The sequence below is a fragment of the Hylaeus anthracinus genome, unplaced genomic scaffold, assembly GCF_026225885.1.
Source record: "Hylaeus anthracinus isolate JK02 unplaced genomic scaffold, UHH_iyHylAnth1.0_haploid 11989, whole genome shotgun sequence".
In the NCBI taxonomy this organism is placed as follows: Eukaryota; Metazoa; Arthropoda; class Insecta; order Hymenoptera; family Colletidae; genus Hylaeus; species Hylaeus anthracinus.
This window is the reverse complement of record NW_026534337.1, coordinates 10,422,253-10,449,715: the sequence shown is the minus strand read 5'-3', so window position 1 is coordinate 10,449,715 and position 27,463 is coordinate 10,422,253. Positions and strand designations below refer to the sequence as shown.

Here is a 27,463-nt window from a genome sequence, read left to right as displayed (position 1 = left end):
CTTCAGAACGATGCTCTAACACTAATAAATTCCCTAGATTAGTGACTGTTTTAGAAGTATTTCTATAGTTTTTTATTTTACTAGAATATCCACGCTTTATTTCATTTATTTTTATATCATTATGCAAAATGTAACATCATTTACGTTTTCCAAAAACATTTTAAAGCTATAACATTATCTTTTTTATATCGAGTATATAAATCGTTTGACCATGATTAAATTTATCTATCAGCAATGTAACAAATTTGTTCTCAAAATTATTATGTCCCTTTGCACTTGTAAATATAATTTTATTTTAGGTAGACTTTATCTTTACATAAGAATAAATTGAGAAATAGAAACATGATCGCGATAAAAATTGAAATCAAGAGATAGTACTTATTTATGATACATAAGTATAGAATCTGTAGAATTTTTGATCGAAGAAATAATCGAGAATGCGCGCCAAAATATGTGTAAAAAGGGAGACAGGTTTGCGATGCGAGATTCGTAAAGTTAGTTATTGTATAAATACACGTTACAGAGATTTGTTTAAAAGATGCCATTGATAAAAAAACCTATGCGTTATGCACATCCAGAAGGACACACAGATGTTTGTTATTTTACTGGTGAGAAGTAAGTAAAAATATATCGATAAAAAAAAACATTGTTTTAAACTCTTTAATAGTACAGTCTGTTGACATTTCAAGTACTAATTGTTGTTTTTGTGTAATACATAATAGAATTTGGCTTAAGATTTTTAATTGCAGTATATACTAAATTTTGTTAAGAACAAGTAAAAAAATCCTGAAAATGTTGACACACTAGAAAAGAATAAAAAACGAAAAGAGTACTTCTGGAGGTAAGATATGATTTAATCTTATTTATATTTTAGAAAAGGCCTTGTTACCTGTGGATCTGATGGAGATGTTCGATTCTGGTTAAATTTAATGGACGATGATCCAGCTGCAAGCTGTGTTTCAGAGCAATCTATATCAGTAATATCAAAGGTATAAATTCTTATTAAATATTATTAAAAACATTTATTAAGGTTGTTGGTAAATAATTCCTTATAAATTTGTTAATAATTAAATAATTACAGAATGGACAAATATTTGTGGGTAATGATAATAATACAGTTCAAATCCTTAATTATCCAGATCTGGAAAAAGAAGGAATAGTTACTAGATTTTCAGCACCTGTATCAGCATTAGCAACAACAAAGAAAAGCAATATTATAGTGTCTGGATCTTGGTATGTAATATATACCCTTTGTTTCAATAATGTTATATTGATATGTTAATATGTTATTTATTTTAAAGCGATATGAGAATACAAATCACTGATATTGAAACATCATCTAACACAGAGCTCGTAGGCCATGAAGCTCCTATATTAGGTTTATCATTGGATCCTAAAGAAGAGTTTGTGGTAAAGTATATTTATATATATTTTGCTATTCATTTTTCTAGTTCATATTTATTAAGTAGTAATAGCATGAAATATTTTTTTTAGGCATCCTCAAGTGCGGATGGATCAATACGAGTGTGGAATATCAAAGATAAACATGTCGTAAATATTTGGCATAATGTTGTACCAAAATGTAACTCATTTTTTACAGCAAAAGCATACTGTGTGCCTTCATTTCAAGCTAAGGATGGAAGTTACCTTGCATATCCCCATATGAAAGATGTAGTTGTAGTGGAAAGATCTTCTTGGAAGGAATTGTTTCGCTTAAAGTGCATTAACATAAAAAACGTAAGTTTTTCATTTAAGTTTATTATTTAAGGAAGTAAACTAAATAATAAATATTTCATAATGTTTTCATTTTTAATACAGGATATTAGTATTTGTAAATTCTCTGAATGTGGCACATTATTAGCTGCAAGCACTGTAGTTGGAGAAATAATTGTTTGGAGTGTTAAAACTAAAAACTTAATTGGTTATATTGACCACCAACAAAATGCTAAAATTACTTCATTATGCTGGAATATTGATGAGCCAGATGAAATTGCATTTTGTGATTCTTTAGGTCAATTAGGATGTGTTGATGTTGTAAGTATATTAATAATATGTGTATTATTATTAGTATTGTACAACTTATTCATTTATTTTCTTGTTTATTTAGATATTTTGTGAAATTCCATCAAGCAGTGAAGAAAAGTCAGAAACAAATGGCGATATTAAAGAAAATGACGTCTGCGTGCCAGATGATGAAGACGATGATGGAGACAATGTTATATCTATAAATAAAATTAAAGCATCCGTAGATCTCGAAGATGATCAAAAAAGTCATTCCGATGTAGAATCTGTAAAACAACGCGATGCGAATATCTTTACACCCGAAGTTCACTTACAACCACCATTTCAACCTGGCTCCTCTCCCGTACATTTGTTATCTCGCTTCATGGTAATATTTTATTCGGATAAAATATTAGTATATCTGTGTTTAGAAGATACTACAGAGGTCATTAAAAGTATTATGAATTTATATAGGTCTGGAATGATACTGGTATGGTGAGGTGTTTCACTTCTGAAGATGGAGATGAGTCTAGTATTGAAGTTGAATTTCACGATGTAACAATCCACCGTAGTATGCACATTAATAATTATTTAAGACATACAATAGCAGCTTTATCACCTCAAGCACTTGCATTGAATTGTCCATCGAGCGACGATACAAACAGCAAGCTTGTTGTAATAACATTACAAGGTTTGTCCTACATGTAATGAATTTTAATTAGGTCAATTAAAAATGATAATAATTCATTTGAAAATAGGTTGGGGTTCTGGGAACAAGGAATGGTTTGTAGATCTTCCTGAAGATGAGGAAGGACATTGCGTTGCTGCTGGGGATAACTTTGTAGCACTTGCAACATCTAGGAGAAATTTAAGAATTTTTACGGTAGGAGGCACTCAACGTGAAATCATAGCCTTGCCAGGTTCTGTAATTGCAATGAATGGACTTAAAAATGCTTTAGTAATTGCTTATCATAATGGAATAGGTGCTCCTTTTTTTTATTTATTTTTCTTTAATTTTGTTCAACAACTTTACGATACGATAAAAATATTTAAATAGGAGCATCAGGTGATCAGTGTATGAGTTTATTGTGGATTCAAATTTGTGGTCTAACATTACGTAGTCGAACACTGCCTCTTCCATTATCACCTTTATCAGAACTTATATGGTTAGGACTTACTGATCTTGGATCTCCTGCTGTAATGGATACAGATGATGTTATTAAAGTGTATAATAAAAATTCGTCTCTGTGGAAAGTTAACTCTGATATAGATGAACAGGTAACAATTATATTGCATTATAAGCATTATATATTATATATTTAATTAATGAATTTAAATTAGTCTAAGGGCAAAGCAGATCATTTCTTCGTAATCGGAATAAGTGAAAAAGAAAGCATCGTTCGCTGTATTTTATGTAAAGGAAGTCATTATCCGCCAACTACTCCGCGTCCTGTAATCGTTGAAGTGTCTATAGTTCCGCCGCTTTGCGAACGTCAAAGCGAAAAATCAGAAAATGAATTAAAATTATGGAAATTGGGAAGCAATCCTTCAGAAGAAAATGAAGCAGTATTGGCTCTCTTCGCGGTACATTTTATTCTCATATTTTCGTATAAAATTTAGAGAAGTACCTGTATTTATTCATTTTATTTAATTAGCTTGCTTGCCGAAATAATTTGGATTATCGAGCAATAGAACTATGCGAGCAAATCGCATCCGAGAAAGTCATAGAATTGGCGATCAAGTACGCGCGAAGAATAAATCGAGTTGCTTTGTCAAATAAATTAGAATCAATTGCCGACATGAGAGAAGAAGAAAAAGAGAAGGAAAAAGAAAATCAGGATACTAATACAGATGGTATTAAAAGTGATGATGAGTTTCTAAATAATGATATCGAAGAACCTACGATTTCGTTAACCATTCAGAAAAAACCAGATGTAGAAATTAAGCCGTTATCTATGGCTGACGCTTTATCAATGAAAAGAAGTAACCCATTCTTGAAGAGCGGAAATTCTCCAGCAACAAAAGGTATCGTCATTATATTTTACTTTTTCCATTCAAGACGAATTCATAATGGTTATTAAATCCAACAGGATTGGCTGGTTTAGACATTACCCCAGACAAATCCCTGAAGTTAACAACGCCAATGTCTGCACCAGCAAAATCGAAGACAAAAGAGCCGAAAGATGGACCTAAAAAAGAGACATTTGTTGGTTGGTATGCTAAAAACAAGAAAAGCTTACAGGAAGAATTTCCCGAATTGAGTCCCACAGATTTGACAAAAACTGCTTTGGCAAGATACAAGGAAAAAGATGCAGCTCGTCAAAACAACAGTTCTTCCGAACCGAAGAAAAGGAAATTGAGTTCCGAGAATGAACAAAATGAACCGAAACGATCTTCGAGTAAAGTACTCAGCTCATTTGCATTTACAAAATAAATACCCGCCCGTAGTGCAGAAGATATTTTTATACTTTCTAGTTGTATGATTAATATTATTTATTGTTTCGCGTCAATGTGATTGTTTTTATACTGTCAAATGTAAGAAATGAAATCAAGGCATCTTGTTTTAACGCAGAAAATAGAATTCTTGTTTCCTATATTAATATCTGGGTTGCTAACCTTCTATTTTTTTCAGTCAGTGAGTTTAGCACACTGCGGTTCGTACGTACCCTGCAGGCCTGACAATATGAACGTACTCATTTAAACCGAGTGTACACTGTAGAGTTATTCTGCTCAGCTGCTAATGATAGTTTAGTATCGTTACAAAAGTATTTCAAGTTTTATCTATTCTTAGATTTCTGTAATGTAACAAGTTCCATTCGTTTTTACAACAAACTGTGACAATTGATAAAATTCAAACTTCCATTGAATGTTGACTTCATTCTGCATCTCATCAATAATATTAATAATATTAATAATAATAATATTAATATTATTGATATATTCATGACTATTCATCACCTTTAAAATTTCAAACGAAATCATATTTGAAACGTATGCATATTTATGAATTGTGAGTTTATCATAGATAGTCTTGCCCTCTCTGAAAAATTTTTTTTTTAGTTGAGTCACTTTAAATCTACGTGTGTGATGTACGTCGCTTATTCTGGGATCTCTTGTCATAGATCGTTAAAACAGAGAGTAGTGTTTAAGATTTTTTTAGTCAGCTCGAGGCTCTTAATGCGAAAGTGGTGAAAGTTTCGAGATATGCGTAGCTTTGTGCAGCGACAGAAACTGGACACATCGAAGTAAAGTTACAATAGAAACACGTGGACATAATGCTTGAAAGGGCGATGAAAGGTAAGTCGATATATTTGGTGTGGTTCTACATTTGTTCATTTTAGCTTTTGAAACGCGACCAAATCTAAATATACATTCAAGTTTGCGGTACTGACCGCGCGGCTTAAATTGCACCAACGCGATACGCACGCGAAATATTCAATTTCCACTTCGGCACGTTATTTGAAGATTGTTTAATCAAAGTTGCTTTTATGATTTGTTTATTTCACGACGAAACGTATCACTGAAGCGATATAACTATATTAAACAGTTCTCATTCATAGAAAAATGTTGTTCGAAGGGATCCGATGCGCCTGGGAAAATATTTGAGCTCCATGCTCTATAATTTAAAAACATTTACTTCTTAACAATTTACTTCTTGAACGTTGTTTGAAGATTTTTTTCCGAGATACTTAATGGCAAATATAAATATCTATAACATACGTTAAAAGTATATATTTGAAACAATATTCCTGTCAAATTGATTAAGATATATTAATTATTTAGGTGGATATAACTTCTACTAAGGAATTCATCCATTCACTTTTAAAAAACCGGTTTCGAGAAAGACGCGTCTAATAGTGTAGTTCAAGGAGGGCTGGTCGGAGCGTTAGGAGATTCATCTCGGAAAATGTTACATTGTTGTTAATATATAGAATTTTGTCCTAATATTTTAGGGATTTGAAACAAGGTATTCTTTTCAGAACACCTCAAATTTGATGTAGTACAAAATGCTATGGGTGTGATGGGCCCATGGCACATTGTAATAGCCATAGCACTTTCCCTTGTAAAATTTCCAGTCGCTTGGCATCAACTTTCAATTATATTTCTCGCACCTCCAACTAATTTTTCATGTGCCGCACCAATGTCTGCGACAAATGAATCTACGATAATGAAGTGCTATATAAATGTAGGAAATGACACTATGGAGAAGTGCACAAGATATAAGTATGACAAACGCATATTTAAAGAAAGTATTATAACTCAAGTGAGTTTAACTTCTTAATTTGTATATGAACACATATTCAGAATATATATTAAATGTCGTTTAAGAATATATCATTAATCGCGAATTATTTCAGTGGGACTTGGTCTGTGATAGGGAACAACTAGCAAATCTTGCACAGTCTTGTACAATGTTTGGAGTTCTTGTTGGCAATTTAGTGTTCAGTATAATGGCTGATCGGTATATATACATAGATATACGTGCACATGAAAAAAGACAAATTACTATAAATATAAATCTTGTTTCAGAATTGGTAGGAAAAAACCTTTAATGATCGCAATAGCATTACAGTCGTTAACCGGATTTATGAGTGCATTTGTTCCATGGTATGAATTATTTTTACTATTTAAATTCATTACTGCTGTAGCTACAGGTGGTACCATGCTTGTTAGCTTTGTTTTGCGTAAGTATTTTTATATAATAAAACGTCGTACTATTATTTTGAATACGTTGCAAAGTAATCTTTTACATTAATTCCAGTTATGGAGATTGTAGGCACAGAATGGCGTTCAATTATGTCAGTTCTATTTCATGTGCCATTTTTATTAGGCCATTTAATGAACCCTTTAATTTCGTACTTGACGCGTACGTGGGATAGTTTTCAGATGGCAGTTTCTATACCATCAATTTTTCTATTGTCTTATTATTGGTATGTAATACGATTATATAGTGTATTATATAGCCTTTAACATGATATTAACTGGTACTAAATGAACAATTTTTTTGTTATAATTGCTTGTGTTCATCAAATTAGATTGTTTTCAATAGATTTTCCTTAACAACAGGATTATACCTGAATCACCAAGGTGGTTACTTGCTGTTGGCAAATTATTAAAAGCAGAGAAAATCTTAGTTAAAGCAGCTGGTAGAAATAAGATACCAATCGAAAATGTTAAAGCAGCAATTGAAACATATACAAATAATGCGAGTGTTCGCCGTACGAAAAATGAAGAGAAATATAATATTACACATTTGTTTAGGACAACTAATTTAAGAAGGAAAACCATCTGTATATGCATTAATTGGTTTGTCTGTGGTAGTTGCTTTTTTGGATTAGCACAATATATGGGTTACCTAGATGGCAATATTTTTGTAAATGTTGCTATATCAGGTAAGATTGATTTTGATATCCATTTCATATAAATAAACCTGTAATATACCTTTTTAATATTAAGTTTATTATTTCCAGCTGCAGCTGAACTGCCTGGAACTGTAATAGTTTTATGTTTGATATCTCGTGTATCTCGTCTAAGGATATTAATATGTGGTAATATGTTATCAGGCTTGAGCTTGCTCTTATTAACTGTGATATCAAATTCAACTTGGACAGTTTCTTTAGCTACAGTAGGTCTTGCGGGAATGGCAATTAGTTTTCCAACAGTATATCTATACAGTAGTGAGGCATTTCCAACTGTAGTTAGAAATATTGGAATTGGTCTAGGAAGTATTTGTGCAAGAACTGGGAGCATGATTGCACCTTACATTGCAACTATGGTAATATTTTTTATAATTATTATATATTTAGTTCATGTATTCTTTATTAAAATTATGTTGAATTTGTTATTTATTTTCAGGGAAAAATTAGACCTTGGTTACCTCCAGTAATATTTGGAGTTGGACCACTACTTGGTGCTGCATTGTGTTTACTGCTACCAGAAACAATGAACTGCAAATTACCTGATACTATCGAAGATGGTGAAAATTTTGGAAAGTGTGTATAAACACTAAAATTATAAAATTTTAGTTAAATTACTAGATTTATTTTTTATGTAAATACTAATATTTATTGCAGAAAGCAAACTGGAGGAAGTATAAGAAAGTAACGAATCCGTTTAAAGGAAAGACGAAAAATTATGACACTAAAGTTGATCTTACCAAAGGTAAACAAAAAATGAATTTAATATTTCATTGGTGATTCACACTACATAAAAATGTATAAAAATTTTTTTATTTATTTCTTAATCAGTAATCTCTAAAAAAGTATTGTATTGTGATAAGAATATTTTGTGAATATGAAAGACTAAATTTATTGAAAAATTAAATCTGAAGTATCAAACTTAGCACAGGATAATTGTATATATATGTAATGATATACTTTACAATGTATGAAGTCTGTATTTATAATTATTATTAATATATACATCTATTTTTTCATTCTTTGCGATTATTATTTATTTACAGTATTAATTAAACGTATTATGATAAGTATTTTAACATACCTTTAAGAGATCATTGTTTGTTAGCTTGCATAAAAAATTAACTACTTATATACATATACATATCATATGTTTTATCATACAATCAAAAAATTATTTATTTACATTATTAAATAACGAATATACACGTACGCTAACTATTTTGTGAATTGTTTGTGTAAAAAATGCTAAAACGTTTTATCTAAACCTAACCTATAATTCCGATATGTATATGTAACGTGAAAATAAGTAGTGACTTTAAAATATGACAACTATATAATATAATTACTTAATTTTTTTTCAATAAATATAAACTAGTACCTGAGCATTAAACTTCATTGTTCATTATGTTTAATCACTGCTGTTTGATTAACCTAATTAGTAGTTTGTCCTAAATAGAATACTTTACTAGGTAAACCATTCACTACTCCACTAGTCTTTCTATGAACAGCATCAAACATATTGTTGCTATACTTAACAGTATTACTTAAGGATCCTAACCAAGAAGACATAATACTCTTAGAGTATGTTTTTTCTATAGTATTTGTAGTGCCTAAAACACAGTTTGTTTACTACATTACAATCATATGAATGATTTATCGTATGATAAATTTATGAACTTTTTGTAATAAAAAAAAGTAACTTACCCATACAAAATTTTAAAATTGCTTTGTTTACTGTATCTGGCTTTTGTTGGTGTGGAAAATGTTGTGCTCCAGTGACCACTTTTACACTAAATTTTTCTACATATTCAGAACTTTGTACAATATTTTCAATTGTTACTAGTGGATCCATATTTCCAATTATAAATAAAGTTTTAGTATTAATCTGTTCAGAAGACTCAGTATTGAGTCTTACAAAAGGAAGATTTCGATAATAATTAATTGCACCTGTCCAATCTTCTGTAAAAAACCATTTCATTTTTGTCATTTTTCAAATATATATAAACGATATCAATTACAACTTTTAATTTATTTACCCTTTCTACTAAATGCATATTTGTATGCTTCCACATAATTTTTTCCAGTATTTGTTTGGTCTACTTGAAGATGTCGAAATGTATCATTTATAATGGATAAATCTTCTTTAAGAGCATCAATTTCAGGAAGAAATGGTAATTGACTAAAGTGTATCCAACTAAACAATAATATTAATGAGAAAATATATGTAATGATTATGACTATATATTAACAATTTTTGAAACACAATCCACATACTTTGAGTCGAATGCAGAATCACCAGGCATTCTATTCCAATAAAAATTAGGATGAGGACACGAAATTGCAACAAATTTAGAAATCATATCCCCGTATAGGGCAACCAAGTACCATCCTAAAAGTCCTCCCAAATCATGACCAATTATGATGCATTGCTTTACTCCAAGAGATAAAATAAATTGTTTTAATTCTTCAAGTAAGATTTTAATTTTATAGGAGCGTTTGGTTGTAGGTTTATCACTATCCCCAAATCCTTTCATGTCTATTGCTACTACCCTAATTAAATTATAAGATTATTTCTATGGATATAAATGCTGTAATAGTTTTACAGAAATGTTACTATGTCACACCTATAATGTTCAGCAAGGGATGGTATTTGCTCTCTCCAAGATAGCCAGCAATCAGGAAATCCATGTAGAAGCAATATAAGTGGTTTATTCTGATCTCCAGCTTCTACATAATGAAATTTTGTACTCTACCAAAAAAAAAAACAAATTTTTACCGCATAAAATTTTCATTTCCATTACTTCTATTTTATTAAAAAAATAAGAAATATAACTATTATAATCATCTTATAATAACGATTACGCGAATTATTTGGATATATGATCACGTTTATAAAATTTCAATTTTTAATAACTACACAATTCGAATTTCATTTTGTCATAATGATGGACATGTATTTTTCAGATGCTTAAATTTTTCTCTTAATTTTTAATTTTCTCATTATTTAAATTCAATTTGGGCACTTCGCTTAATTTTATAACGCAAAATTATAAATAGTTTGTGCTTTACAAAATTTAATTTAAATTCCTTAAAAAAAAAAAAATACTATAATCGCTTTACAATAATCAAAACGGAACGTGTGCATCGCGAAGCTATGTCGTAAAGAGTTATCAGAGGTCGATTATTTTTATAAATTGTTTTGGACTTTCCATCGTAGTTTAGCTACGCGCCATTGGATGAACAAAAACAACTGTTATATTTGACTTACTTTGATTTTCACATAAGAATGCGTTCCCAAGTTATTGTCTACTAAACACGGCGGAGGTTTGTCCCGCTGCTGCATCATGAAGAACCTCGCAGGGTCCCAGGACCACTTAAGAAATCGTTTCACTATTAAATACGAACCGTATACATAAGAGAAGAAATGTAATTTAACTATTTCCCACGTTGATACGTGAACGATTTTGTCGGTTGTAGTCATAATTCTTTGCGAAAAAAATAAGAAATCGTTTTCTTCTTTTCCTGTGTTTAAATATCTCTTCACTTCAAATTTATTCGATCCATACACTAAGTCCAACAGATTTTTCTACGTTTGACGATACGTTTTAAAAGGTACGTGTTCTTCACAGAGGCGGTCAATGATTCGAACGATTCCCGTGTTTGATCTAAAGATATGGATCGATACCGTTCACGACGACAATAAAATTTGGATTGTGAATTGTATGCTTTCGTTAAAACTGACAATGCGTCACTGACTACAGCTTTCGACTGTACGCTTTCGATGTACACGATCGTAGAGGTCATCGTGTGAAGTGCGGTAGCCTCTTATCGGTCCTTGATGCTCAACGTCAACATGAATTTTAAGGGTAACGGTATTAGGTACTCATTTCTCGAAATTCTATTTCCCGAAAGTATTACGACACCTGTAGGAGGCTTTTTGGATAAGAATTTCTGAGAAAGATGATACATTTGAAAGGTATTGCGAGAGTGTACTTTGATCTTGTATCATGCGTCGTTTCAACAAGATGATAAATTGTTGTATAATATGAAATATCGCTTAGTAATTATTTTGATTGTTTTCTAAATAATTCATGACTTATATAAGTTTATTAGGTTTATTTTCTTAAACATGATACGCACTTTATACGATTTTTTGATATCCTCAAGAAAGGATCGATGCGTGCATTAGCTGAACATGAGTAGTTCTATTATTTTAGTCGCTTTATCTAATATTCTTACTGTACATTAACATATATTGTAGAATCTTCAATGATTTTTCAAATCTATCATGTCTTTCGGGGTTCAACATAATCTACAAATGCTTTTAATGAACTTTCGTTAAATAAAAAGAAATTCAAATTTCCCGCGGAAAATTAATATCGCCATCTAGCGGTGACATAGCGAACTATTTTCGGAGTATGGTCAGCGCCTTTATCGGGAAAACGCCCAAGTTTGTCCTCGAATAGTTCAAGCTGTCACCGTTAGATGGCGCCATTTACATAGTATTTATCGACATCTATCGGTACATTACCATCATGTCGGTAAATACAATTGAAATGACGCCATCTAGCTGCGACAGCTTAAACTATTCGAGGACAAACTTGGACGTTTTCCCGATAGAGGCGCTGACCCAACTCCGAAATTAGTTCGGCTGTTCGCCGCTAGATGGCTATTCGTTTGAGCAAAAATACCGGGAACTCACAAGAGACTGTGTGATAGTTTAAATGTTTTTAAAAGAAGGCTAGACTCTAAACAATGTACGGAAGAATTAATGAGCAGAAAAAGTTCTTAAAAAGCCGACAGCATATATCTATATTTAAAAGACAGCCCACAATAAACGTTTTTATGCTATAGGTGCTATTTCCTATTTTTTTTTAAAAAATGGTAAACACATTCAAAGAAGAAAATGTTATTTATTAAATATGCGTTTAACGTTTTGATTTGAGAGTGAATTTCAACGTATGTAATAGAGATGTAACGAAATACATATTATAGCACTTTCAGAATGAGTTCTATTACATGTTAATAGATATAATACATGCTTTACTCAAGTAACATGTACATAAATAGTTTTAAATGAAATGCTACGTATTAATTAAAAAATAATCTCTTTATTGTATTGATAACTTATTATAAAGTTTAAGTAATGTCACTTAGTGCTCCAGTCGTACATGTAATTGATCTACCATTATTGAGTATTAGTATATTATACAATTGCTGTAATGTTCAATGTTAAAAATAGATTAGACATCACTTTGATTTAAACACATAACAATTTGAGGGTACAAAAAAAATTGGCAGCGGTGGGATTCGAACCCACGCCCCCGAAGAGACTGGTGCCTTAAACCAGCGCCTTAGACCGCTCGGCCACGCTACCAGATATCATACAATATTTCATAACATATATTTCAGCATATATATACTGTATTCATACACCTATTGTCAGATATCTTCCATAACTGTATATATCAAATACAAACGAAACATTCTGAATACACATTATACAATTTGCTATTTTAATTTTTATCCTAATAATCGTTGGTCTCTTAATTTCCACGTTTGCAGTGGCATCGCTTGCCATTGGTTTAAGTTCTCAAGCCAAAAGTACCTTCAGACTTTCAGGAATACTTCGCGTCATCGAGTTCCTCCTCGCAGCGTGCTTTCTGTCATCTGTAGCATATAGCACCGCAAGATTAGGATCCCGCCGTGAGACAATTCGTAGTTTGTTGGCCACATGTCGTGGGCGTAGGTGCAGTGGATTAAACAAAGGCAGTCTCCGGGCGGAGCTTCGATCCGTACAACTTGGCGTCTGCGCAACGCGTTACCACTCTTGCCCCACGCGCACCGTACTCCGTGAACCAGCATGTGGTGCATGGAAGCAAGAGGAACGATCGCATCCCTATTTTTTTTCGCGCCTCGTGACGGCCATTTTGTACGCCGACTTAATATTCGCCTCTCATTTTCTCCCTTCAGATTTGTAACTTTATATCAGCACGATGAAGTTCAATTGTCGCGTTGGTGGTCCTTTGTTCTCGCGGGCTCGGGGCTATAATCGAGTCAGTTAGCGCCACTGCGCAGCGAATACTAACGATTCCAGAGCGGATTAGTCATCGATCGGTGACAATTACCGATCCTGCTCCCCGTCGATGACAGGTGGTTAATGGAAATCGAAAGTTAATCCAATCAGATCTCGTGCTGAGCCATGAACGTTGTTTTGACTAAGCGTAAAGGGTTCTCGTAAGGTTTCCTCTGGCTTTGTTCCTGACACAGCGTTAGGAAACATTATCGTTCTCGCGATGCCTGATGCGAAATTACGAGGAATGAATTAAAAATTGATCGATAGCGGACAGGTGGTTTTTGGAGTACCAAGTTTGGGTACACCAGGAGATACTTATAAGTTAATTATAAATAAATGAAGCTGAAGTAGATAACTTCTCGTCGGATTTTTTCATTACAATTTTATCAATATCCGAGGCACTGGCATAGCTCAAGAAAAAAATGAGTTAAGTCGACGCTCGCGAGACAACAAGGCGCGACAAGTTCGCGTCGAACGAATGCCATAGCGGGCGACGTTTAATTAAACATTTGACGGTATTTATAGAAACGATAAGGGAGTTGATTAATCGAGACCACGATCACAATGGAAGGTTGGTGTGTGGTCGTGCACGCGCGCGCGCACAAGCGCGACCGCGCACCGCTGAACAAGGCGTAGGAGCATCCTCGCGGTGAATTAATCATTTCAACAGCTGCTGTCGCATTAGCGAGAGCGGATAAGACAAATGAACGTCGTGGAGCTTGTTAAGACGTAATCCGAGAGATGTGTCTGCGTCGCCTCCCGCTTCCACCTTCGTCACCGTCATCCTCCACCCGCCACCGTCACATCCGTCGTCTCATCCGGGATTAGACGCCTGTGCATCGAGTCGCCATTTTGCTCGACGATCCTCCTTTGTTTATAGAGCAGCCGTAGACATTGTTTCACTTCTTTTTTTTCTCTACTCCGTTTTTGGGCAACGAATGGCAGGTCGTCGTATCGAAATTCGAAATAACACGAGAGGAAACTGTCTACCGTCGTAGTATGGAGTTGAATGGTGCTTCAACTATTTGTTCCGGACGAATTGAACAACGAAGAGAGGGCTAGTTGTTGGAACTTGGCCTCTCCTGGCTGGTTTTCCCTGGAAAAAGGATTAATGTTTAGTAGCTGTTGGACTTAAGAGGTTGCGGGTGTTAAAGACCTCAATAGCTTTGGTAGGCCATCATTGGGAGCTGAGAGAAATAGTACTGAAGAGTACACTCGGTTCAGAGGGTCGTATGTATATCATCAGAGATACATGTAGAAACATTTTTTTCTGTGATAGGCTGTCTGTTTAGAGTTCAGAGCACGGATGCGTCGTGGAACCATGGATAGAACCATTCGAATGTAACCCTCATAGGCATTTCTCTCAGCTGGCAATGATACCGTGCAGCAGGAAGCGCGAAGATACAATCTTCGTCCGTTTCCAAGTCGAGCATTGTCAAATGCGACGGTCTTTCGTCTGTACCCACGGGTTGATGGATCTCCGATGACAGATAGCGATAATGCGGGCGCCATTGAACGGTGTTAACGTAAATCGTGCGGACACACACCGATCGTCATCTTACCACCTTTTGTCGTGGTAACAATCTGATCGCGTTATCGTGTCAGAATATTTTATAGTTAGACCATTTGCTGTATAAATGAGAGAAAGACGATGCTCGAAAATGGCGACTTTTGGTACCTGTTGGAAAGTGAAATGTTATGTAATTGTTTTCTGTGAAATAGTAGTGAAAGACTGTATCTCGCCATGAGAATAGCTTAAAAAGATTGCCATTCTCTTTAAGATATACTAAACATTCTCATTTTCGAATTTTGCTCTTCCTCCAGCAACTTTCCCGTCGTGCTTTCGCGAAAGCATTTGCCAATTCACGGATAGTGTCAGGAGCGTCCTCGAGGGGCTCCTCTTTTTTTCTCTCGCCCGAGTTCTTTCGAGTAATTTTAATCATCACGCGGGTGCATTAGCGCGTAACTTTACCAGTCTCTCTAACCGGGTTGTATACGCGTCTCGACTTTTCAAATACAAGTGCAAGTACGTAGTCGAAGGAGTTCTTCGATTCTACTTCGCCTTTGTCAGACCGAGTAATGCGCCTCTCCATTTTGTCATCCCCTAGCGGGGTTTCAATGTTGTAACCATGGAGACGTCGCGTTTCCGCAAGGGGAACCGTATAAAGGGTGTCGGGCGTACGTAGGCAAGTATGGTGAGGCTGCCATTGTTAAAATTCGTGGCTGTACTACGTGTCCAATTTGATGATAATGAAAATACGATACAGTTGTGAGCGCGATGCGACTGACGTTTCTCCAAGCCACCCGTCATAGCTACGCTTAAAATGTTGTTCTCCCAATTAACCAGCCTGGAACAAAAAATAACAAATGTTAAAGGATGTATTTTGTCATTCCTCTTGTTTCTACAAATTTTATTCCTAATAATTTAATTATCTACGAAAATTATTCCTACGAATTTTATTCCTACCAATTCCTACTGATTTAATTCCTACGAATTCCTACAAATTTCATTTCTATTAATTCAATTCCCAGGAATTATTCTTGATACATTTCTTTCGCGTGATTAATGTAAAGAAAGATAAAGGGTTTAACATTATGTACAGCTCGCGCGAATGATTCAATTTTTGTACGTATCCTTCCAATAATTTGTAAGAGTGGGAAACGTCGTAGCAGAAAACGAGAATGATTGACGAGAAAATTCGCACTCGAGCTCGTCAATCTTTCAGCGTTTCTCGTCGTGTCCTCGGCGTTAAATGGCCAATGAGTTTCATAGGAGCCATTAAGGGGTCCTTGGCCCGTAATGAGACTCTCGAGGAGAGTCTTACGATTATCCCCCATTAGGACAATAGAGAATAGTAGCGAGCCAGTCTATCGGACGTTTCATTCGAAAACCAGGTGTAATTTTGCTTTCGAAATTAAATCCACTTCACCTGGGTCGCTCACCGATTCGATCATTTTCGCGTATCGCACACGTGTTACTTTTTTGTTTCTTTCTGGATTAGGCAATACGTCGAGCAGGATGCGTGCAAGTTTTTTTTACGAGCGTTTCCGTTTCTTTTGGCTTTTGTAATTTAACAACGTTCGCGTCAAATGTAAGGACGTGTACATGAACGGCAGGAGGGAGAAGGAAAAAATAGTCGACACTTTCCAAGCGAAGAAACCGTTTGTTAGTTCTGGGCCATGTCACGAACGCAATTAGTGAGTGATTCGTCAAGCACTGCGAAGTCCTCCACAGTAATAGCGAAGGGCCCTTCAACTGGTCGAGTACTCTTCCGGTAGCGACTGCATTTTGATTTGCGCTTCAATGTGCTTCCTTAGAGTGCAAGTTCGCTTTAATGCAAACCAACGAACATCGCTTCAACGGTCATTCCTTCATCCGTCTCGCGAGTTTGTCTTTTTTTTTTCAGCGTGATAAATCGTGCACCATGTAAAAATTCATTCTTTTCTTTCGTACAGGGCCCATCAAAATACGTGGCATAATTATCGTCTGGGTGAAAGTTTCGAACAATTACTACAAGATAAAGAATTGTGTACACAATATTACTTCGCAAGAGAAATTATTCCACAATGAAAATAATTGGTATATGTAGAATAATGCTTCCTCCGTAAGATAGCAAATGTGAATTGACAAATTTGTAAGCTTTGATTTGATCTCTCTATTGTATTTATTTGAAATTTTGAAAAGTTTCAGGTCGGTTTGATTCGATATAATGTGACAAAATACAGCAGAACTTCGATTATATTCTCGTTTATGTTACTCTATGGAATTTGTTCGAAATTTTTATTAAATAGCCTTCACCTAGTGACATATATATTTGAAAAATTGATAAGAAAGTTGCGATTACTCTCCACGAATAAAACCATAAACAGTGAAAAGTTCGTGGAAGGCTGGCAAGGACAGACGCGCTCGTCCGTCGGAAACTGCACCGCCACGGGTACCAAAGCACTCTCTTTCACAGTTCAAATTTCCAGTTTTTTTCACAACAACTGCAAACTATAACGCCCAACAAAGCCAGGACGTTTCGAGATACGAATCGTCTTGGTCGAATTACAGCATTCCTCAAGGTGACCAGAGGTATTTGTACGATTGCTATCCTAAGTAGCCGATACGTGTCCCGAGGTTTCCGCAGATAAAAACGATACAGAATATCGAAAACCGTCCTTAGCGTCGTGTTCTTGACCTCGCTGGGAAAGACGTTTTTTTTTTTTTTTGGTTTCTTTTCGGAAAAGATCCGATCGATCGTTGCCGCGGCTGTTTACACGCGCGGGAAAACCGGCGACGATGGTTAAAAGGTTTCGGTGTAACCAGACTCCCATTAAAGCAACACCTATTGTAGCTAAAAACGGTATTGTGGAGACATTATTGTACGCGGCACGGAGCGCATTATAATCCATTGTGCCCTCATACCGTGGACCGTTCTTTGGCGCCTAGCATAACACCTGGTAGGTGTAATGTTGCCGCCATTTTCTATTATAAGGATAATTTGATACATATCGCGAGCAGGGAGCGACAATGGTCCCTGTCGGGTTTCTTCCGAGTCCTGGCGGGCAAACTCGTGACGATACTTTTTGGGGTAAACGATAGTTACCGCAGCAATCTTGATCGAATTGGATTCTGGACGAACTACGGGGAAAGCAACTTTACGCTACATTTTTCTGTAAACTTTATAGATCTAAGGAGCGGTAAGAATAATTGATGACGTCTAATAATACTCTAAAGATACTCAATTTTTAACGAAAAATATTAAATCAATCTATCGTTGGTTGAATTCACTGTTTACATAAAGAGGCAGAGTATATTTTTTCATGCATATCAATCATTTTTGTCATGTATATTATTATCTACCGTGTGTATGCAAATGTGAAGCTGCTCCAAGTAAGGGTAGTTTCCCCAATTGGAGTAGCCAATCTAAAGAAAGTTCAAGTTTACTCAAAGTTTACTCAAAGTAAAGAACCCTGTACTGTAATGACGCTTATGTAAACATCATTGTTCTTGTATACTACATATTTTCATATTTTAAACGATTACTTGCAGAAAGGCGAGACGAAAAAATATATTATCGAGAATTTTGGCGATATGCATTTCGGAGACGCGTGTCGTACATACGCCAGTTCCATATCCAGGCGGATTTTGGTCACGTAGAAACCCCATAACGAAGTTACCCTAGAAGCTCCTTCTACGAGGCGGACCATCGTATAACGTGTCTCGATTCCAAGAGCCCTATATACTCGAGAGCCCATAGAACCAAACTCAATATGGCGGAGTCAATTGGACGTTCCGTACTTTAGGGTTCAACCTCTCTCTCCCTATCTCTCTCTCTCAGTTTTTCCCGTTCTACCCCTCGTTTTCTGCTCCTAGCATCCGGGGTTCCCTGCTTTCTCTTACTTTCCTTCTCTCTCGCGGGCATAATGGAGACACAATCGACTTTGAAACACAATCGATAGTTACGGAGACCGCCAAGAGAAAAATTCATGGCTCACCTACTCATCGACTTTGAATGGCACACACGGCCGCCCCCATGGCTCCAGCAATTCCCTCTACCCTGTACCAGCATTAACATTGAGCAGGGGGCCGCGAGGTTGACTCCATTTTGTTCTCCATGGATGTATCGCGAAGGATAACTTGTGCTGAATATGATCGTTCCTTCCTAAGTGAATCTTCCGTCCCCCCTGAAATTACATTTTGGCGGTTAGCGATTGGACACTCATTTCTTGATACAGGTGCAAGGGTGGTTAAATTTGAAGTTTAAGAAATTAAAAAACAGGGAGAAAGCTGACGTTTTAGGCTTAAACTGTAACACAGAAATAAAACCAGTGCGTAACTGTTCACAGAAGGAAATTATGAAAAGTATTACTATTGAGCCAAAGGGGCACCAGCAGTCCAAGTCCCAACATTGAAGACATAACACATCCCCGTAGAAAAATACCTTCTCCCTCTTCTACAGCATATATTTCTACAAAAACGTTTTAAACACTACAGTAGAGTTTCAGAATACTCCACGGCTATTATCCCGGTCGTCGTTGAGATAAAAACGGCGATCGCCGCGTCGGCATCGCCATGGCGACGAGCGTAGACGTTATAGAGAGCGGCCGCTCATTTGTTTGTCATTTCCTCGCGGCGACTCGCGGAAACAAAGGACGAGGCACGAAGCACGAAACAAAAAGCAATCCGGCAGCGACGGGACGAGCGAGCGGCTAAAACGGGGGTGGTATATAGCTTGATGGGGACACCGTTGTTGTTGGCCGCGCGGAGATAGAGGGATGAGAGGCGATGGGGGTAGGCCGCGACTGCTTGTGTTGGAGGCGGAGGGAACGAGAGTGAAATACCGGGAATTACCTGTTCGGAAGAGAGCATTTCGTCGTCATTTTTATTTCATTTCCGCGGAAAACTCGCCGACCGGCGGAACATCCTCCGGCGGATCTTCGCCACGGCGAACCGATCGCGAACGTCCCGGTTCTCGGGAGATTGAGGAAATGTCACGGAATGTGCATTTTCCTGATCCCGTAAGACTTTGAGAGATTTTTATCCCGACACGAGCGCGGTGACGCGGGTACGCAAATACAGATGTGAATTTCTTTGCTGCGAATCTTTCTCCTGCTGCAAAAAAAAAGGGGTACAGTGTGCATACATTGTGTATATTTTTAGAAGGTTTTCTATACTACTGCATAAATAAATGCATAAAATCCACAGTCTAGTGAAAAAGACGTATCGAGGGAACCTTTTAACATCTACCAATCGTAGTTTCGACGAAAGCAAGGAAGCTAGGTAAAAGCAAGCCCTGAAGTCATCTCTATACCGAATGTAAAGCAAACGACACCACTGCATTCGCTCATCTCAGTACCCCGTGCCTAATCCTACGTGCCTAAACGACTCTTGGTATGGTAAAGGCGTCGGTGATTTTGAAACGCGGCGCGCAATTTAACGGTAACGATTCCGCTGTATTATAACACGGTGATCTGCATCGCGAGGCTTAACAATGTCGATAATATCTGTCGCTAAGATGGAAGGTGTTCTCGAAAGAAGAACGTCAATAACGGCCTCGACTGTCAGTCGTCTCGTTAGCAACGATGACTCTTCCACTTTTGAAACGCGAAGCCTTCTATACTTCTTTTCGTCTCACGGTAGCCGTGGGTCGATTACACGCGCAGCGGATATAAATAAACCCACGTAGAAATTAGTTTATGGAGCGTTTCTTTCTCCATACGTCGCGGATTAGCCGTCCGTTTCTTTTCGTTCGGTGACAGGTACGATTTTAAGTAGACGCTTATGCAACGACTCGAGCTTTAATTATACGCCGTGTTTCGTTCGTTCAGCTCGACAGGAAGTATTCAATTTTAATACCACCATTAAGTAATTATTTTTTGCGCCTTTCTTTGCCTCGCGACCGTTACCGTTCGACGGAGATCGATGAAGAGTTCTTTCGCGTCGAGTGCGAAGTTGCTCGCGAGGGGAACTGTTTATTTTTAACCAACGACGAACTTTCCGAGCGACGAGTCGCACGCACATTTAATCGATCGAGAGATTTAACCCGTTGATTTCTACTAGTTACGCAAGCGATTCTTGGGAAGTACTTGTCTTTCGATGTGATTCTTATAGGGAAGACATTCGTAGAGATTAACGAACTTTTATCGCGCGCATTGTATTTTCTAGACAAAGGCGCGAACGATTCGAAAGCTTTCAGCGTTAACAGGCGGGAAACTTGTTAACGCGGGAAGTCTAAATTTCGCGATAATTACGGAGATTCGTAGGGCGAGCGGTTCCTTCCACCATTTACCGATGCTCTCCGAGCCGCGATACCGAGTAATTAACAAGCACATTATCCAGGGTGTACGAGGTGTTTCAACCCCTATAATACTCCTCCACTCTCCCTTTGGTTTAACCGAGCGAGAGACCCATTGACTTCGTTCATTGATTTTACGTCAATCTGCAGAGGGCACCCTTGTGAGGCCTCCGTGATGCATTTACCATACGCGATAAGAGCGGTGCACGGGGACAGGGGGCGAGGGACCAGCTCGACACACCCCGCCAAAGGGAAATAGAATAGAAATGACCCCCCGCGGGAGTCGCATTAGGGACACATGGCCGGGCGACAAAGCCCGATTTTCTGACGACCCTCCAGGATCTTAGGCATGTATACGGTTACATAACGTTACGTGCTTGTCACCCCACGGATCGTAGGGGTTGGAACGAGGGGTTGGGAATATACATGCGTAACCACCCCTCGAGGGCAACCGCGCCATTTTGTACGTTCAAGACGAAAACGTCGTGACGGACATTTTTCTATTCAGAATTCGTGTCCTCGTGGTCACTGGTGTGCATCTTATCGAAGTCAAGATCTCTCGAGACACTTCGACTAGCGCTCAAGCAGCTAACCGTCTATAGTTTGTTCGCACTATTGATAAAATCGAAGGAATTTCGACGGTTCGCCGACTGGATCGACAGTCTAGGTGGGTAGTTTTGGATGGTAGACATATTTGAGACCTGTAAAAAGAATTAATCATTTGGTGAATATTCTTAAAGAGAAGGTGTGATAACAAAATTGGCTTGTGAAACTCGTAGAGCAGATAGAAGAGAAGCTGGGATCATAGTAATGAAACCAGAAGGCTTACCTTATGGAGCAGGGTGAGTAGGACCATTTTGTCGAAGAAAAGTGAATAACATTTCTCTTTCGCATTTTCCTCGAAACAGCATTCTTTACATTGAAGAAATTAAATTTTTTCTTCCATCTGCAGGAGTGCTAGAACGTAATAATAGAGAGTTAAATTATAATTTGGTTTCGATTAGTTCTGCGTTGTAGCGACGACCCCGCAGACATACGCGTAGGATCGATGATCCACGCACTGTTGCACCTTTGCTCGTCAATATTTCCTTATACAAATTATACAAACGCATACTTCAAAGTGTTGGAATTCGATCTATCTGCGTTACGCAGTTCTCGAGTTAAAAATTCCCTCGAATTTAAACTTACCGAGGCGGTTATACGCTACGACGGCCATCTTCTTCGACACGACTCACGTTGCCTACGCTCGTAAAAGCTGAACGAGCGAGCCTCGTTCGAATAGTTCGACATCGCAGGATCCACTTTCACGGGGCTCGAAGTGCTGAAACGACGGGATTGATCGCGGCAAATGGACTCGACGAGGCGTACCATGTAAACCGGAAGATTTGTCGATCCGTATCGGGGTCTCTATGGACACCTGTTGTGTCACCAAGGATAGTTTTAGTTTCGCGTTATCGCGACCGGTTGAGTGAGTTTTCGTGTAAACTCGACATATCGGGCCCATGCGGTGTGGTGGAAGTGGAGCGAGAGGAGACAAAGGTTAATTTGGTACGAGCTGTAATCCGTCTCATCCGTCGGATGGAGCACCAGAACCCCAGGACGGATGACAGGAGCTCCAGGATTAGTGCCTTGTTCCGTCAAGGATTATATCGAGCGCGAAAAAAAGATTAATCGATATTTCCACTCTCCGCTACAGGGCTGCCACGTACTTTTAATGAAGTCCGCAGCAGTTCGCGCAAATCACGCGGAAACTGCGTTCGATGTTTACCAACGGACGATCGGAGCCAAGCTACTCTCCATTAGATACTACGCGCCATGAATAACCCGGGAGATCGATGGATCTATCATGCCTCTTACCTAAACTAAGATTTTACGCCTTTATACCTGGTAGGTCTAATTAGGTAAGCGAGTTTTCTGAAATTATTTAATTATCTCATTTACGAGAGTGGATCTCGTACTGCAAAGAGACTAGCACGCAGTAAAAACTTGTTATGGAAATAAATGTTCTGTTGGCAATAAGAAGAATAAAACGGGAAAATTTCTACACCGAATAGGAATTTCGCTGATCCTCTTCAGGATACGATAGAGCAATATCAATCTCATAAAAAGACATTTCTGTTAACACTGTCGGTTAGATAACAGATTGAATTAACACAGTTTCGCTATGAACCACCTTGGTTCCCTACACTGTTGTCCAAATAAAAGAGTGCTGACATTTCATCTGTCGAATGGCTTAGGAAGAGATGCTACCTCCATTTAAAATTCTCGAATTCCATCATTACGCAATTCGAACAAATGATCGCGCGACGAACGCGTGACCGTATGCGTGCTCGTAAAAATTGTGGAATTTCTGGCCAATTATTCGCGCAAAAATACCTTTTTTGTCGGACGCTATCGCGCGCAGGAAGACGGCCACCTAAAGTATGAAATTTGGAAAATGGTCGTCTTCCGGCGGACTTCAATTAACGAGGTACAGTGCCGGCGCCGCCGCCACCGCCTCGATTTGCCTCGCCACGGGGTGGAAACGTGCCCTGGATCGCGATGTTACCATTGTTCGTCACGGTAACATTACGATACGTGTGTAACCATTGCAGGGCCGGGAAGTCGAGCCTCGGCGTGTTCGTCTCGTCGTTAATATAATGGCGAAAATGGTGAAATGGTCCGACATCACGTAGAGGTAATTCGGCACGCGTACACTCGTCTATCAAATTGATTTCCACACTCTGCGTCCTTACAGGCACGTTTATTTCGTCACGTTTGCCGGACGCTGGGTAATGCAACATCGCTGGTAAATAGCGAGAATGGCGGAAACTCTGTGGAGGGTTTCTTACCTATTTCGGGGGGTTATTCTTTCGAAAAAATTATAGCAGGTAACGAAGAAAAATAGAAACCGACAGAAACGAACGTTAATACTGTATCTACCATTTAGAAGCTACCATTTATAAAAGAATTTTCTATATTAGCACATGCTAATCTAGGCTGACATTAATTTCTTCATTAGTTAACTAGACGTTAACTAGAAGTTAAGCCTGTTTCCAACAACTGAACAACAACACAGTGGATAAATTCCAGAAACTAAACAATGGAATTAAAATACCCATAAGTTGGCTCCTGATAAATAAAGTGTTGAAAGCATGGTTTTAATCAAAGTAATTTTCATTGATTTAACGAAGCTTTGGTCAACTTGAGGATTTCTTAACTTATGGTTAAAATAAAGGAAAGAGACGGGAAATTTTCGAAGCTCGTTTCCAAGTGGACCCTAAGTTTGGAGAGCAATTTTAGATGGGGTTCAGCGATTCAGAGGTAAATGTGGGCCTGTTTGCACAGGTCGTCTTAGCGAGCAGAGCAAGGAGTAGATCATAGATAACGCGTACTTTGCTCTACGGATATTCTGACTTGTGTAAATGATTAAGAGAGTAGGAAACGGTAGCCAGAAGAAGTTGGGACAGGACGTGACGAGACACTTTCGAAATGCCTGCAAATGAAGATCGAGAAGCAGAAGCCTACAGCCGTCGCACCGTTTCGGAACCTTCCTAATTGACTTGCGCCAGCAGTCAATTTGGAGCCAAATTATAGGTCCTTAGGGACGATAACGATTATCAGTCACACGAAAGAAAGGCTGTAAACAAACAATAATGATTTTGACTTCTGGTAAGTAGCAGACATTAGGGTGCGCAACCTGATCGCTGCGAGTATTGCTAGATTACGTTCTCTACTTGCTGATTCTAGCTTTTCGATAAAGGAAAATAATTTGACGAAGATAATTATAAATGAAATGAAACAGCTTCGAAAAAGAGCGCTTACTGATTAAGACTACTCCATATTTCTTGGAGTATTTATACTTTTTCGTCTACAACAATATTAAAGAGATTAGAATAATTTGAAAGGTATTGTTTATATTGACATTTAACGGAGGAAAAACGCCATAAGCGTATACGTAAACGCGAAGTAGACAATGTTAGGGGCTCGCGTAACGAGTAGTTTGACCTCGAATAAGAAACTTGTTTTTCAGCTTTCTGTAACGTGTAACGTAGATTGGAAGTGATATCAAATCTGGGCGTCCTGTTTACTGTCAGTTTAGCGCGTTTGACCATAACTGGTTTAATCAAACGTTTCAATCAATTCGAGCCCCTACGCGTTTGCTATATTTTTTCTCTGTAAATTATCCATAAAAATACCATTACGTTAAATAATTTAATTTCGCGTAAACATAAAGCTCAAAAGTTAGCCAGTCCCCTCCCCCATCGCGTGATTGTTTCAACCGAATTCCACAACGCTCCATTTCAAGCTAGCAACATTTTGAAGCCGGCGTTATAATCCCCCGAATTAAATTGGCGCACGGAGTACCCAACCAGTGAAACCGTGCCAACGATTTATCGGGTCAAAATCGTTGGTAATAGGGCGACGTCGAGGAGCGGTTGAAAATGTATCTAGATAAAGACGGTCGCGTTTAAGGGTAGATCGAAATCTTATCGGTCGCTGGAATCATAGACGCGGTGGTTCACACTCGAGTCGTCCGTTTAATATATATCGAGCGTGACGAAACGATAGTAACGAGCCACGGGTACGTTGGCGCGGCGGCGATGATGATGACGATAATAATAACTGTGGTAGTCGTAATAATAACGCCTTGAGAGGATGCTCCCCGCCTATTCGAATCCAGCGTGTGGTGTTCCAAAGGTCCCTACTTAGCATTCGGTGTCACGTAGAGCCCACGGTTTAATACATCAAAAACTCCGGAATCCGTCGTCTCCCTCTCGGTCCTCCTTACCGTCGCGACACCCCCCTGGGGGTTCACGGTATTCATTTGTTCAGACTTGCAACCCTCTCGAGGATGGTGCGTGCCTTTTGTTTTGGCCGGCACGAATTCTGATTGGATCGTTCGCCGGGTTCTGCCGGCCATGGCAGCCTTTTCCCTGGCTAGGGTTATCGGGCCAATAGCCTCCTCGAGGGCGTTCCTGGGCGGGGATTCAAACGCGTCCTACATCTGTCGCTGTTGTCATCATTATTATTATTATCATCGCGGCTCGTTGGATGTATACCTTTATGAGTTTCCGGCTGAACCCGCAACACTGGTAAAGAAGATTTCGTCGTTCTGCTTAAACTTCGTTGCGTGAGATGGCGCCAGGGAGGTATTTTTCGTCGCGTAGATCCGTAGAAACTTACCTATCGCGATGATTACCGTTCTTCCGAGGTTGTGATGACAATGTCATCATGACATCAATGTATTTTCGCAAAATTCAACTGGTACAGGATACGAAAATATGTGAGTACCTACAAAATTTACATTTTATTGCTATTTTAAAGTACCTTTGGTTTGTAGTAGATATTCATTGCACTATGCACGAAGCTGAGGTATTTGTATTTTTGACGAGAACGTTTGAAATATACTTTGAGAGAATGTACTTACTAGATTTCTTTGAGTAGTATTTTATTCTAATTTGTTGGGAGACCGGAACAGTACGAAACTGAAGGGCCTATACGTTGTTTGGAATCCCTTCGTGAGTAGTTTGATAGGTTAAGAAACCACGTGTGGGAATAGATGAAATTATTGTACGACAAACTTTATATTAAAATAAATATCGTGCTTATCTAAAGATGAAAAATAAAATCATGAATCCTAAATTTTAGAAGGATAACACAGTAATCTCAGTAGTTATTGCAATTATCGTATAAAATGAATGGATATAACTTGACAAGCATCAGCTTCAGAATGAATACGCGAGTTATCATCAGTGCTGCATTTGCAACACTGTTTAACTGATACTCACCATAAAGTAACTGTTATTCGTTGATTTCTTTTTTGTAATATCACGCTGTCACTCGAACAGATTCACTATTTAATCATTAAATGTCAATTTTTCATTGATTACAAACCGTTTCAATCAAATGTGGTTGACATACGGTTGCGAGGTGACACGTCCCTGTGCTGCCAACATACGCAAAATATAAATGATCACTAATGCAAATGTTGCCAATATTAGCACAATTATGTATAATTAGTAATTTTTTATAAAATATAAATCCGCTTTATCTGTCAATGACAGAAAAATATATGAGTCGCAACGATAAGTTTTGTAATATTGTAGTCTCCTGTTAAATTAAAATAAAATACTCTAACAAGTATAACAATTAAATTTTTCCAATGCATCAATAATATATGCAACTTGAATAATAAATGGAAA

General features: G+C 37.7%; 3 protein-coding genes, 3 long non-coding RNA genes and 1 other non-coding gene across 13 annotated transcripts in view; 3 read left to right on the top strand and 4 right to left on the bottom strand.

Annotated features, from left to right (window-relative positions):
• The first annotated feature begins 3 nt into the window (after nucleotides 1–3).
• Nucleotides 4–4,597, top strand: LOC128888190 (WD repeat and HMG-box DNA-binding protein 1). The gene is made up of 13 exons (XM_054144856.1): nucleotides 4–615; nucleotides 875–989; nucleotides 1,082–1,233; nucleotides 1,302–1,410; nucleotides 1,495–1,737; nucleotides 1,819–2,034; nucleotides 2,108–2,389; nucleotides 2,476–2,692; nucleotides 2,760–2,984; nucleotides 3,059–3,279; nucleotides 3,343–3,585; nucleotides 3,657–4,026; nucleotides 4,092–4,597. The coding sequence occupies exons 1-13, from the start codon at nucleotides 539–541 to the stop codon at nucleotides 4,433–4,435; spliced, it is 2,814 nt and encodes a 937-aa protein (XP_054000831.1). The 5' UTR covers nucleotides 4–538; the 3' UTR covers nucleotides 4,436–4,597.
• Nucleotides 3,056–4,756, bottom strand: LOC128888196 (uncharacterized). The gene is made up of 3 exons (XR_008460206.1): nucleotides 4,618–4,756; nucleotides 4,114–4,190; nucleotides 3,056–3,196 (listed from the first exon to the last, which is right to left on the bottom strand). It is a non-coding gene; the product is annotated as an uncharacterized LOC128888196 (long non-coding RNA).
• A 281-nt stretch (nucleotides 4,757–5,037) lies between these two features.
• LOC128888191 (organic cation transporter protein-like) lies at nucleotides 5,038–8,440 on the top strand. Its single transcript, XM_054144857.1, has 9 exons — nucleotides 5,038–5,298; nucleotides 5,982–6,265; nucleotides 6,360–6,463; nucleotides 6,532–6,686; nucleotides 6,764–6,932; nucleotides 7,069–7,394; nucleotides 7,473–7,777; nucleotides 7,858–7,994; nucleotides 8,076–8,440. Exons 1-9 carry the CDS (start codon nucleotides 5,277–5,279, stop codon nucleotides 8,104–8,106), a joined length of 1,533 nt encoding a protein of 510 aa, XP_054000832.1. The 5' UTR covers nucleotides 5,038–5,276; the 3' UTR covers nucleotides 8,107–8,440.
• On the bottom strand, nucleotides 8,376–11,226 carry LOC128888192 (epoxide hydrolase 4-like). 3 transcript variants are annotated; one of them, XM_054144859.1, is made up of 6 exons: nucleotides 10,690–11,225; nucleotides 10,046–10,170; nucleotides 9,696–9,971; nucleotides 9,458–9,615; nucleotides 9,126–9,377; nucleotides 8,376–9,031 (listed from the first exon to the last, which is right to left on the bottom strand). In XM_054144859.1, the coding sequence occupies exons 1-6, from the start codon at nucleotides 10,900–10,902 to the stop codon at nucleotides 8,853–8,855; spliced, it is 1,203 nt and encodes a 400-aa protein (XP_054000834.1). In that variant the 5' UTR covers nucleotides 10,903–11,225; the 3' UTR covers nucleotides 8,376–8,852. The 3 variants fall into 3 exon arrangements, with proteins under 3 accessions (XP_054000834.1, XP_054000833.1, XP_054000835.1); XM_054144858.1 differs by having other exon boundaries at nucleotides 9,126–9,380; nucleotides 10,690–11,224; XM_054144860.1 differs by having other exon boundaries at nucleotides 8,863–9,050; nucleotides 9,126–9,380; nucleotides 10,690–11,226.
• A 1,310-nt stretch (nucleotides 11,227–12,536) lies between these two features.
• LOC128888249 (uncharacterized) lies at nucleotides 12,537–27,198 on the bottom strand. 2 transcript variants are annotated; one of them, XR_008460212.1, is made up of 7 exons: nucleotides 27,050–27,198; nucleotides 26,689–26,870; nucleotides 26,321–26,552; nucleotides 19,835–20,095; nucleotides 18,979–19,167; nucleotides 15,470–15,845; nucleotides 12,537–14,593 (listed from the first exon to the last, which is right to left on the bottom strand). It is a non-coding gene; the product is annotated as an uncharacterized LOC128888249 (long non-coding RNA). The 2 variants fall into 2 exon arrangements; XR_008460213.1 differs by having other exon boundaries at nucleotides 15,680–15,845.
• Trnal-aag (transfer RNA leucine (anticodon AAG)) lies at nucleotides 12,717–12,798 on the bottom strand. Its single transcript has one exon. It is a non-coding gene; the product is annotated as a tRNA-Leu (tRNA).
• Nucleotides 26,408–27,463, top strand: part of LOC128888250 (uncharacterized) — a 44,900-nt gene continuing 43,844 nt past the window's right edge. For all 4 annotated transcript variants that reach the window (XR_008460216.1, XR_008460215.1, XR_008460217.1 and 1 more), the window contains exon 1: nucleotides 26,408–26,544. This is a non-coding gene — a long non-coding RNA (uncharacterized LOC128888250). The remainder of the gene's footprint in view (nucleotides 26,545–27,463) is intronic.